At 39.2% G+C, this 12,495-nt stretch overlaps 1 protein-coding gene across 2 annotated transcripts in view; it reads right to left on the bottom strand.

The window, feature by feature from the left end:
* Window positions 1-242: 242 nt before the first annotated feature.
* The window catches only part of rem1 (RAS (RAD and GEM)-like GTP-binding 1), a 34,526-nt gene continuing 22,273 nt past the window's right edge, over window positions 243-12,495 (bottom strand). For both annotated transcript variants that reach the window (XM_061984733.1, XM_061984732.1), the window contains exons 4-5: window positions 11,483-11,690; window positions 243-856 (exon numbers count right to left, since the gene is read on the bottom strand). In XM_061984733.1, the coding sequence (XP_061840717.1) occupies window positions 579-856; window positions 11,483-11,690 (486 nt within the window). In that variant the 3' untranslated portion in view covers window positions 243-578. The remainder of the gene's footprint in view (window positions 857-11,482; window positions 11,691-12,495) is intronic.

Raw genomic sequence — 12,495 nt, 5'->3', positions numbered from 1 at the left:
AGCCCTATTTTGCCATTTAGAGTACACAAATAAGAAAAAGACATGTGTTCATGTCTCACATAAGGATTGTGAATGAGAGGCAAAACTACAACAAAGTGCAGTTTCATGAAAATTGTGTGGAACAGTTTCCCTTGTGGATCTTTAAAGTTTGTCTTAGTCTAAGTCATCCATGATAAGCAAACAGGTTTTCCTAGCCTCCATGTGACGTAAACCAAGGACAATGTTTTTGTGTTTGTCATGTAAACCACCTTTAATACTGTACATTAGAGAAGAGGAATATCATCAGCATTGACACATTTGAAAACATTTGGCCGTGAATAAAAGTATGAAAACAACAGCGTGGTAGTACCACTCCAGTCCTGTAGGTGACAGTCACGTGCATCAAGGAGAGGAAAACACACCTTTGAATATAGGGGTCCATGTCCTCCACAAAGATTTGTCAAGATGTGTTAGTGGCTCATTTTTGGAGTTTAAAAGCAACACACTGACTTCGTTTTTCTCCTGAAGGACTTGTCAGAGTCCGAGGAACAGGTAAAGTCAATGAAACCCTAAAAGGTGATTCCAGATCTTGAGTGTCCTCACAGGACGGCCAAGTCGTGGCAGCTCTTGGATCTCACCTTCAGGGCCACGCGCTGATTGTTGCGGGCCACCAGGCGGTCCAGGAAGCGCCGAGCCTTCTGGGTAATGCTCTCCTTGCGCTCGTGGACGGCGCGTCTGCGCTGGGACGCGTCGGCGGTGTGGCGGCGCAGGCGGAGTTGGCGCACCACGCCCTCGAACAGCTCGCTCACGTTGTGCTGCAACGACGCTGACGTCTCGATGAACTTGCAGTCAAAGACCACCGCACACGCTCGGCCCTCTGGGGGAAGATGAGACATTTTATGCCGCGGGTTTGGTACCCAATTTGATTAATCTTTCAGCACATACACAATGTTGACATCTATAGTTATATTTTGATAAACAATCATAAATTATTTTTTCAGCACATACACAATGTTGACATCTATAGTTATGTATTGATAAACAATCATAAATGAATCTTTCAGCACATACACAATGTTGACATCCATAGTTATATTTTGATAAACAATCATAAATTAATCTTTCAGCACATGCACATTGTTGACATTTATATTTGCCAACCCTCCCGAATTTTCCGGGAGACTCCCGAATTTCAGTGCCTCTCCCGAAAATCTCCCGGGACAACCATTCTCCCGAATTTCTCCCGATTTCCAGCCGGACTTAAGGCACGCCCCCTCCAGGTCCGTGCGGACCTGAGTGAGGACAGCCTGTCGTCACGTCTGCTCTTTACTTCATACTTCAGAACCGACTCCCACACTTGCCGTCAGGGTGCGCAATACAACGTAAACCGTTGGCCAACCAAAAAGTAACTTTTTGGTTGGCCAACAGTTTAAAAAGTAACCACAGAACACAGTGTTCTTGGTTACTTTTTGGTTGGCCAACGGTTTACGTTGTATTGCGCACCCTGACGGCAAGTGTGGGAGTCGGTTCTGAAGTATGAAGTAAAGAGACGTAACGTCATCACATCGCCTGGTTATTGACTCCAACCCAGAATATTACACTGCACATACCTATGCTCCTTCAAAGGCTGTGCTACTGGCTGCAAAGCATTGCACTTTCAAATACAACAATGAGTGGAGAGGAGTGTTATGTGTATATGTGTAAATAAATGAACACTGAAATTTAAGTATTTATTTTATATATATATATATATATATATATATATATATATATATATATATATATATATATATATATATATATATATATATATATATATATATATATAAAATACATATTTATATATAGCTAGAATTCACTGAAAGTCAAATATTTATTTTATTTATATATATATATATATATATATATATATATATATATATATATATATATATATACAGTATATATATATATATATATATATATATATATATATATATATATATATATATATATATATATATATATATAAAAGAAATACTTGAATTTAAGTGAATTCTAGCTATGAATATACTCCTTCCCCATAACCCCGCCCCTGGCCCCGCCCAGCTCCCCCCTCCCCCCCAAATCTCCCGAATTTGGAGGTCTCAAGGTTGGCAAGTATGTTGACATCTATAGTTATATTTTGATAAACAATCAAAAATGAATCTTTCAGCACATACACAATGTTGACATTAATAGTTATATTTTAATAAACAATCATTAATTCATCTTTCAGCACATACACAATGTTGATGTATAGAGTTATATTTTGATAAACAATCATAAATTATTTTTTCAGCACATACACAATGTTTGAGTTTGAGTTTGAGTTTATTTCGAACATGCAAGTATACAACATGATACATCACAATCTCCAGTTTCTCTTTTCAACATGTTCGAAAAGGAGTAGGAAGAAGCAGAGCTTATTTAATCCTAACCCTTTTCTTTTACATAACAGTTGCTAAAACTTTTGTTCACTTCCTGTTCTCAATTTATTCACAATATACTCCATAAGTAATCACAATAAAATAAGTAAATAAATAATAATTGGTGAAGTAAGTTACATTTCATATGTTGAAATAAGTAAGATTATTTTGTGAGTGAAAGAATGAAAGAATGGATGAGTTAAATAAATTCAGAATGTTTATCATGGTTCTTCTTCTTTGTACTTTGTAAACACTTTAAGTTTGAAGAGTTTCTTGAAGTGGATCATATTAGTACATTGTTTGATTGCTTTGCTTAATCCATTCCATAATTTAATTCCACATACTGATATACTGAAGGTCTTAAGTGTTGTACGTGCATACAAATGTTTTAAATTACATTTCTCCCTAAGATTATATTTCTCCTCTTTTTTTGAGAAGAATTGTTGTATATTCTTGGGTAGCAGGTTATAGTTTGCTTTGTGTATAATTTTAGCTGTTTGCAAATTCACTATGTCGTAGAATTTTAGAATCTTTGATTCAATAAATAAAGGATTTGTGTGTTCTCTATATCCAACATTATGTATTATTCTAACTGATCTTTTTTGTAACACCGTTAACACTGTTGACATTTATAGTTATATATTTTTTTCAACTATCATAAATGAATATTTCAGCACATACACAATGTTGGCATACAGAGTTATACTTTGATAAACAATCATAAATTATTTTATCAGCACATACACAATGTTGCCATCTATAGTTATACTTTGATAAACAATCATAAATGAATCTTTCAGCACATACACAATGTTGACATATAGTTATATTTTGATGAACAATCATAAATTATTTTTTCAGCACATACACAATGTTGACATCTATAGTTATATTTTTTTAAAACTATCATAAATTAATCTTTCAGCACATACACAATGTTGACATCCATAGTTATATTTTGATAAACAATCATAAATTAATCTTTCAGCACATACACAATGTTGACATCCATAGTTATATTTTGATAAACAATCATAAATGAATCTTTCAGCACATAGACAATGTTGACATATAGTTATATTTTGAAAAACAATCATAAATTAATCTTTCAGCACATACACAATGTTGCCATCTATAGTTATATTTTGATAAACAATCATAAATTATTTTTTCACCACATACACAATTATGACATTGATGATTATATTACATCCGGAGATGCTTTCCTCTTCATTCACCTTAGGTGAATGGAGCCTTGGCCAGGAGGACTTGATATCATCAGATGGTATCCAGCGGTCATTAGGTGTTTCGACCCTGAACCATAACACCCTACCGCTGGTGGGCCGGCAGTGGTGGCCAAGTTACTGCCTATCTCCTCCTCCTGGCTTCCAGCTCATCTCGTCTCTCCTGCTCCATAACCAGCAAGGGGCTCTCTCTGCTGCCTCCCCCATCCTGCGAGCTGCTTTTTTTCCTCTCCTTCCCTGTTATTCCCAAGGCTGCGAGCATTCTCCATACCGACTGGGCAGGGAATCCTCTGCAGCCGACCTCGACCAGGAACAGCCATGCCTGCCATCCTTTTCCCCTGCAGTCATTCAAAAGGTCCTGGTATTTGGCACTTTTCCTTTCGAAGGCTTGGTCGCACCGTTCTTCTCATGTGACTGTGAGTTCTATGAGAATTATCTTCTTTGCCTCTTCAGACCACAGCACCACATTAGGTCTCAGGGTTGTCTGGACAACCTGGAGGAACTGCAGCCTTCCTCCCAGGTCTACCTTCATGTCCCAAGAACGGGCCATTTGCAATAGGCTCTTCCTTGATGTTGCTGCGGTTGGTGGCTTTTCTCCCTCCCTCACAAACTGGATTGATCATGTTCTCCCTTGTGGTTGCCGTTTCTTGCATCTCTGCTGCTCCAGGGTGTTAGCCAGTGTCATGAGCACCTTGTCATGACGCCATCTGTATCTCCCTTGGGTGAGTGATGTTTTACACCCTGACAGGATGTGCGCCATGGTACCCTTCTGTCCGCAAAGCTTGCATAGTGGATCCTCTCTCATGCCCCATCTGTGCAAGTTTGTTGGAGTCAGGAGTGTGTCATACACTGATCTCAGCAAGAAAGAGATGCGGAATGGTTCCAGCTTCCATAGATCTGCCCACGTGATCTTTCTCTTGGGGAGGTCCCATTTGGTCCAGGCTCCCTGGGATGCTAGTTCCACTGCTCTTGATTTCCGACCTTCCTCTTCCAGGTTTCGTACTTCCTCCTGGATCATAGCTCTTCTTTCCCTGGGTTCTGCCTTACTCCACTGTTGGACATGGGAAGTTCCAAGGCCTTGTCTTCTTGTGCATGGCGTTCCTATGATGTCACGTAGCCTCAAAATGCTCTCAGCTTGTGCAACAGATGTGTCAGCTGCCCACTTACGTCCTGATCTTGTAGTGACGCCTGCGTGTCTGACTTGTTCGTCCTAGGAGTCTCTGTATGTCATTAAGACTCTGCACTTTGCTACCTTGAATTCCTCCACCACAGATGACAAGGGAAGCTGGAGCTGTCCTGATCTTATGTAGAGGCCTACTGATGTGAAGCTTGGAGGGATTCCCAGCCATTTCTGAGGTACTCTTTCTCTCCACTCCTTCTACGCATGTCATAGGGATGTCATACACCGTCAACAGCCACATGAGTCTTGGTAACAGTCCATGTTGGTAGAGCCATATTTTAAATTTACCAGGGAGTCCTGATTTTTCAATCCTCCTCAGCCACTCCTCTGTCTGCTTCTCTGTCCTGGTGATGTTGTTCCTGTCAGTAAGTGAGCTGTCAAACCACTTTCCAAGGCACTTTATAGGGTTCTCCTCAATCGATGGAATCACTTCTCCTTGCACTTGCAGCTTGTAGTTATATTTAAAAAAAACAATCATAAATGAATCTTTCAGCACGTACACAATGTTGACATCTATAGTCACGTGACTGAATACTAGCAATTAGGTCAATTGGGAGGGGGTGTTGGTCAATCCCCAGGCATTAAAAAATGACCGACCTATCAATCTTCACTATGATGACACATTCGTCACTTGATCGACATTCTTGGCAAGCGAGGGTCTTGGGAGTCGACACCAGCTGCTGCGAGCGCAGTATGAAGAAAAAATTACTGACAGGAACAAAATAAACTCTTTATTTCAACACACACACTCTTGCCAAACAGCTGCTGTCAAAAGTGTAAAGACTGACCGCACAAATAAAAGTGCTACTCCATCCTGCCGGCCTTAACAAAATAAGGGTCTCAGGGAACTAGCACAAACAAGGTAGCAAGCGACAGAGTTAGTCTCCAATGTATTTTTTTGTAAAGGCTATAAAAGGATTATGGAAGCTGGACAAATAAAAAGCTAAAAACAAACCACTTTCATGTGATATTGGATGTAAATGTGAGGTCATGTACATTCAAAGTTGTGCAACTTGATAGCAACGACTGTAAAATCCTGTCTGATTCTAATCAATGCAAGTCATCAGATAATACACCATCTTATATTCTTGTCTTCAAGAAAGAAGGGAATCTATATGCCTTTAACATGTTGACAAAAACATCTGTCTTTATATACTGTATATATATATGTGTGTGTATTTATATAATATATACTGTATATATACATACATACATACATACATATACACTATATTGCCAAAAGTATTTGGCCACCTGCGTCTACTCACATATGAACTTGAAGTGCCATCCCATGGAATTGTCCAACATGTTTTGGTATCCTGGAGCAGTCAAAGTTCCTTTCACTGGAACTAAGGGGCCAAGCCCAACTCCTGAAAAAACAACCCCACACCATAATTCCTCCTCCACCAAATTTCACACTCGGCACAATGCAGTCTGAAATGTAGCGTTCTCCTGGCAACCTCCAAACCCAGACTGGTCCATCAGATTGCCAGATGGAAAAGCATGATTCATCAGTCCAGAGAAGGCTTCTCCACTGCTCTAGAGTCCAGTGGCGACATGCTTTACACCACTGCATCCCACGCTTTGCATTGGACTTGGTGATGTATGCCTTAGATACAGCTGTTCGGCCATGGAAACCCATTCAATGAAGCTCTCTGCGTACTGTACGTGGGCTAATTGGAAGGTCACATGAAGTTTGGAGCGCTGTAGCAACTGACTGTGCAGAAAGTCTTTGCACTATGCGCTTCAGCATCTGCTCACCCCTCTCTGGCAGTTTACGTGGCCTACCACTTCCTGGCTGAGTTGCTGTTGTTCCCAAACTCTTTACTTTTCTTATAATAAAGTTGACTTTGGAATATTTAGGGGCAAGGAAATTTCACGACTGGATTTGTTGCACAGGTGGCATCCTATGACAGTTCCACGCTGGAAATCACTGAAAGCGGCCCAGTCTTTCACAATTGTTTGTAGAAACAGTCTCCAGGCCTAAGTGCTTGATTTTATACACCTGACCAAGTGATTAGGACACCTGATTCTCATCATTTGGATTGGTGGCCAAATATTTTTGGCAATATAGTGTATATACACGGCGGGGTTGGGAGAGTGGCTGTGCTAGCAACCTGAGGGTTCCTGGTTCAATCCCCACCTTCTACCATCGTAGTCATGTCCGTTGTGTCCTTGAGCAAGACACTTCACCCTTGCTCCTGATGGGTCCTGGTTAGTGCCTTGCATGGCAGCTCCCGCCATCAGTGTGTGAATGTGTGGGTGAATGAGTGAATGTGGAAATAGTGTCAAAGCGCTTTGAGTTCCTTAAAAAAGGTAGAAAAGCGCTATACAAGTATAACCCATTTACCATTTATATACATTATATACTGTATATACAACCCCGAAAGTGACAAGCGGTAGAAAATTGATGACACACACATACACACATATATCGTGTGTGTTATATAAACTGAGGTTTATATAACATATAAAATACATACAGTCGTGGTCAAAAGTTTACATACACGTGTAAAGAACATAATGTCATGGCTGTCTTGAGTTTCCTATCATTTATAGATCTCTTATTTTTTTGTGATAGAGTGATTGAGCACATACTTGTTGGTCACAAAAAACATTCATGAAGTTCGGTTCTTTTATGAATTTATTATGGGTCTACTGAAAATGTGAGCAAATCTGCTGGGTCAAAAGTATACATACAGCAATGTTAATATTTGCTTACATGTCCCTTGGCAAGTTTCACTGCAATAAGGCGCTTTTGGTAGCCATCCACAAGCTTCTGGCAAGCTTCTGCTTTAATTTTTGACCACTCCTCTTGACAAAATTGGTGCAGTTTAGCTAAATTTGTTGGTTTTCTGACATGGACTTGTTTCTTCAGCATTGTCCACACGTTTAAGTCAGGACTTTGGGAAGGCCATTCTAAAACCTTCATTCTAGCCTGATTTAGCCATTCCTTTACCACTTTTGACATGTGTTTGTGGTCATTGTCCTGTTGGAACACCCAACTGCGCCCAAGACCCAACCTCCGGGCTGATTATTTTAGGTTGTCCTGAAGAATTTGGAGGTAATCCTCCTTTTTCATTGTCCCATTTACTCTCTGTAAAGCACCAGTTCCATTGGCAGCAAAATAGGCCCAGAAAATAATACTACCACCACCATGCTTGACAGTAGGAATGGTGCTCCTGGGATTAAAGGCCTCACCTTTTCTCCTCCAAACATATTGCTGGGTATTGTGGCCAAACAGCTCAATTTTTGTTTCATCTGACCACAGAACTTTCCTCCAAAAGGTCTTATCTTTGTCCATGTGATCAGCAGCAAACTTTAGACGAGCCTTAAGGTGTGGCTTCTGGAGCAAGGGCTTCCTTCTTGCATGGTAGCCTCAGTCCATGGCGATGCCAAACACGCTTGACTATGGACACTGACACCTGTGTTCCAGCAGCTTCCAATTCATTGCAGACCTGCTTGTTGGTGGTTCTCAGTTGACTCTTGATCATCCTAAACAAATTTCTCTCAGCAACAGGTGATAGCTTGTGTTTTCTTCCTGATCGTGGCAGTGACAAAACTGTGCCATGCACTTTATACTTACGAACAATTGTCTGCATGGTTGCTCTTGGGACCTTAAGCTGCTTTGAAATGGCTCCAAGGGACTTTCCTGACTTGTTCAAGTCAATGATTAGTTTTTTCAGATCTGTGCTGAGATCCTTTGACTTTCCCATTGTCGCGTTTGTAGCCGAGTCTAATGACTGCATCACATGAGCCCCATTTAAAAATGGGCTCAGAGAAGTCAACAGGTGTCGTCAATCATAATCACTCACATGAAGTTAAGAGGCCATGAAGCTAATTTGATTTAATTGTAACTTTTCTACATCACCAAAATTGATAATGTATGTTGCTGTATGTATACTTTTGACCCAGCAGATTTGCTCACATTTTCAGTAGACCCATAATAAATTCATAAAAGAACCAAACTTCATGAATGTTTTTTGTGACCAACAAGTATGTGCTCCAATCACAGAAATGATTGGAAACTCAAGAGAGCCATGACATTATGTTCTTTACAAGTGTATGTAACCTTTTGACCACGACTGTATATATATATATATATATATATATATATATATATATATATATATATATATATATATACATACATATATATATATACAAACCCCGTTTCCATATGAGTTGGGAAATTGTGTTAGGTGTAAATATAAACGGAATACAATGATTTGCGAATCATTTTCAAACCATATTCAGTTGAATATGCTACAAAGACAACATATTTGATGTTCAAACTGATAAACATTTTTTTTTTGCAAATAATCATTAACTTTAGAATTTGATGCCAGCAACACGTGACAAAGAAGTTGGGAAAGGTGGCAATAAATACTGATAAAGTTGAGGAATGCTCATCAAACACTTATTTGGAACATCCCACAGGTGAACAGGCAAATTGGGAACAGGTGGGTGCCATGATTGGGTATAAAAGTAGATTCCATGAAATGCTCAGTCATTCACAAACAAGGATGGGGCGAGGGTCACCACTTTGTCAACAAATGCGTGAGCAAATTGTTGAACAGTTTAAGAAAAACCTTTCTCAATCAGCTATTGCAAGGAATTTGGGGATTTCACCATCTACGGTCCGTAATATCATCAAAGGGTTCAGAGAATCTGGAGAAATCACTGCACGTAAGCAGCTAAGCCCGTGACCTTCGATCCCTCAGGCTGTACTGCATCAACAAGCGACATCAGTGTGTAAAAGATATCACCACATGGGCTCCATAACACTTCAGAAACCCACTGTCAGTAACTACAGTTGGTCGCTACATCTTAAGTGCAAGTTAAAACTCTCCTAGGCAAGGCGAAAACCGTTTATCAACAACACCCAGAAACGCCGTCGGCTTCGCTGGGCCTGAGCTCATCTAAGATGGACTGATACAAAGTGGAAAAGTGTTCTGTGGTCTGATGAGTCCACATTTCAAACTGTGGACGTCGTGTCCTCCGGACCAAAGAGGAAACGAACCATCCGGATTGTTATAGGCGCAAAGTTGAAAAGCCAGCATGTGTGATGGCATGGGGTGTATTAGTGCCCAAGACATGGGTAACTTACACATCTGTGAAGGCGCCATTAATGCTGAAAGGCACATACAGGTTTTGGAGCAACATATGTTGCCATCCAAGCAACGTTACCATGGACGCCCCTGCTTATTTCAACAAGACAATGCCAAGTCACGTGTTACATTAACATGGCTTCATAGTAAAAGAGTGCGGGTACTAGACTGGCCTGCCTGTAGTCCAGACCTGTCTCCCATTGAAAATGTGTGGCGCATTATGAAGCCTAAAATACCACAACGGAGACCCCCGGACTGTTGAACAACTTAAGCTGTACATCAAGCAAGAATGGGAAAGAATTCCACCTGAGAAGCTTAAAAAATGTGTCTCCTCAGTTCCCAAACGTTTACTGAGTGTTGTTAAAAGGAAAAGCCATGTAACACAGTGGTGAACATGCCCTTTCCCAACTACTTTGGCAAGTGTTGCAGCCATGAAATTCTAAGTTCATTATTATTTGCAAAAAAAAATAAAGTTTATGAGTTTGAACATCAAATATCTTGTCTTTGTAGTGCATTCAATTGAATATGGGTTGAAAAGGATTTGCAAATCATTGTATTCCGTTTATATTTACATCTAACACAATTTCCCAACTCATATGGAAACGGGGTTTGTATATATGTATATATATATATATATATATATATATATATATATATATATATATATATATATATATATATATATATATATATATATATATATATATACATATATATATATATATATGTATATGTATATGTATATATATATATATATATATATATATATATATATATATATATATATGTATATATATATATATATATATATATATATATATATATATATATATATATATATATGTGTTATATAAGTTGACATTTATAGCACATATAATATTACAATATATACATTTAGAATATTTATATATGTATATAAACACATTTTGTTAACATGTTAAATAACAAAAAATACATTATATATGTATATAATATATAAATTATACATAATCAATGTATTATACATATATGCAAATATATATACGTATATGTACATATGTGTATATATATAATATCTGTATATGTGTGTTGTATAACATATAATATTATATAAACAGACGTTTATAAAACATGTATATAAATGTTAATATTATATATGTATATAAACATGTTTTGTTAAGATGTTAATATAATAAAAATATAATATATATACAGTATAAATATATATATGTATATATATATATCTCATGTATACAGTATATGTATATAATATATATATAATGTATATATTATACTTATATGTATACACTTATATGTGTATACATATAAGTATATGTGTGTATGTTTGCATATACTGTATCACATACTGTATATGTGTAGATCTTTAGTAGCTTGCCTGCTAAAAAGTGTGGACCCCATGTATTAAACTGTTAAAATAGAGAAAATATGCAACAAATGGCGTGCCGGGAACAAGCTAATCTAACGTTAGCATGCTTGTCGCCTCGAGCCGAGGGTGTTCCGTGCGGCCAACGCCATCCTCACCTTCCACCGCCACCTCCCTGGAGCGCACCAGGTCGCTCTTGTTGCCCACCAGGATGATGGGAACGTCCTCCGCCTGCCGGATGCGTCGCAGCGTGATGCGCAGCTCGGCGGCGGCGTCGAAGGTGGAGCGGTCGGTGACGGAGTAGACGATGATGTAGGCGCTCCCCGCCTTCAGGCAGTCGTCTTGATGGGGGCGGCCGTCTTCCTCCTGGCGGGGGGCGGGAGAGACGATTATAGTTGCGTAACATCGGAACAATCACGTTCCAACTTCAAAATAATTTATCAGGATATTTGCAAAGAGGTCAGACACAGCAGGAAGGGGTTTACCTGACACATGGAACGTGACAAATTGGGGGCTGTACTATCCACTTTGGCTGCCAGATGGCAGTAGAGTGTTGAATATTCTAAATTATGTTTTGTGCCATGTCGAGTGGCGCTTTCCATAATTTTCAGCAGACTGCATTCAATCAATCAATCAAAGTTTATTTATATATCCCTTAATCACAAGTGTCTCAAACGGCTGCACAAGCCACAACAGCATCCTCGGCTCAAAACCCACATCCGAGCTGCAAAATGACGATCCCCTCCTCTTCCCCTCACGCGAGACCCACTCAGGGATGAGACCATGTTAATCCCTTTCCTGCTGTAACAAGCGGGCTCTAAGAGTCCCGGTTCCTAAGATGGCCATGATTTAACAAGTGCTGACACAAAAAAGAGACTTTCTCAGATAATGGAGGGCCACAGCACCCAGTTTCAGGGTGGTTCTGTGTGGACCAGTCTCTGGACAAAACCTGGACAAGTTTCTTTGTGCTCAGCATGGATGATGACTAGGGATGTCCGATAATGGCTTTTTGCCGATATCCGATATTGTCCAACTCTTTAATTACCGATATCAACCGATACCAATATTAACAGATATATACAGTCGTGGAATTAACACATTATTATGCCTAATTTGGACAACCAGGTATGGTGAAGGTAAGGTACTTTTAAAAAAAATTAATAAAATAAGA

Source organism: Nerophis lumbriciformis, linkage group LG23 (assembly GCF_033978685.3).
Source record: "Nerophis lumbriciformis linkage group LG23, RoL_Nlum_v2.1, whole genome shotgun sequence".
Taxonomy (NCBI): Eukaryota; Metazoa; Chordata; class Actinopteri; order Syngnathiformes; family Syngnathidae; genus Nerophis; species Nerophis lumbriciformis.
This window is presented reverse-complemented; position numbering and strand designations above follow the sequence as displayed.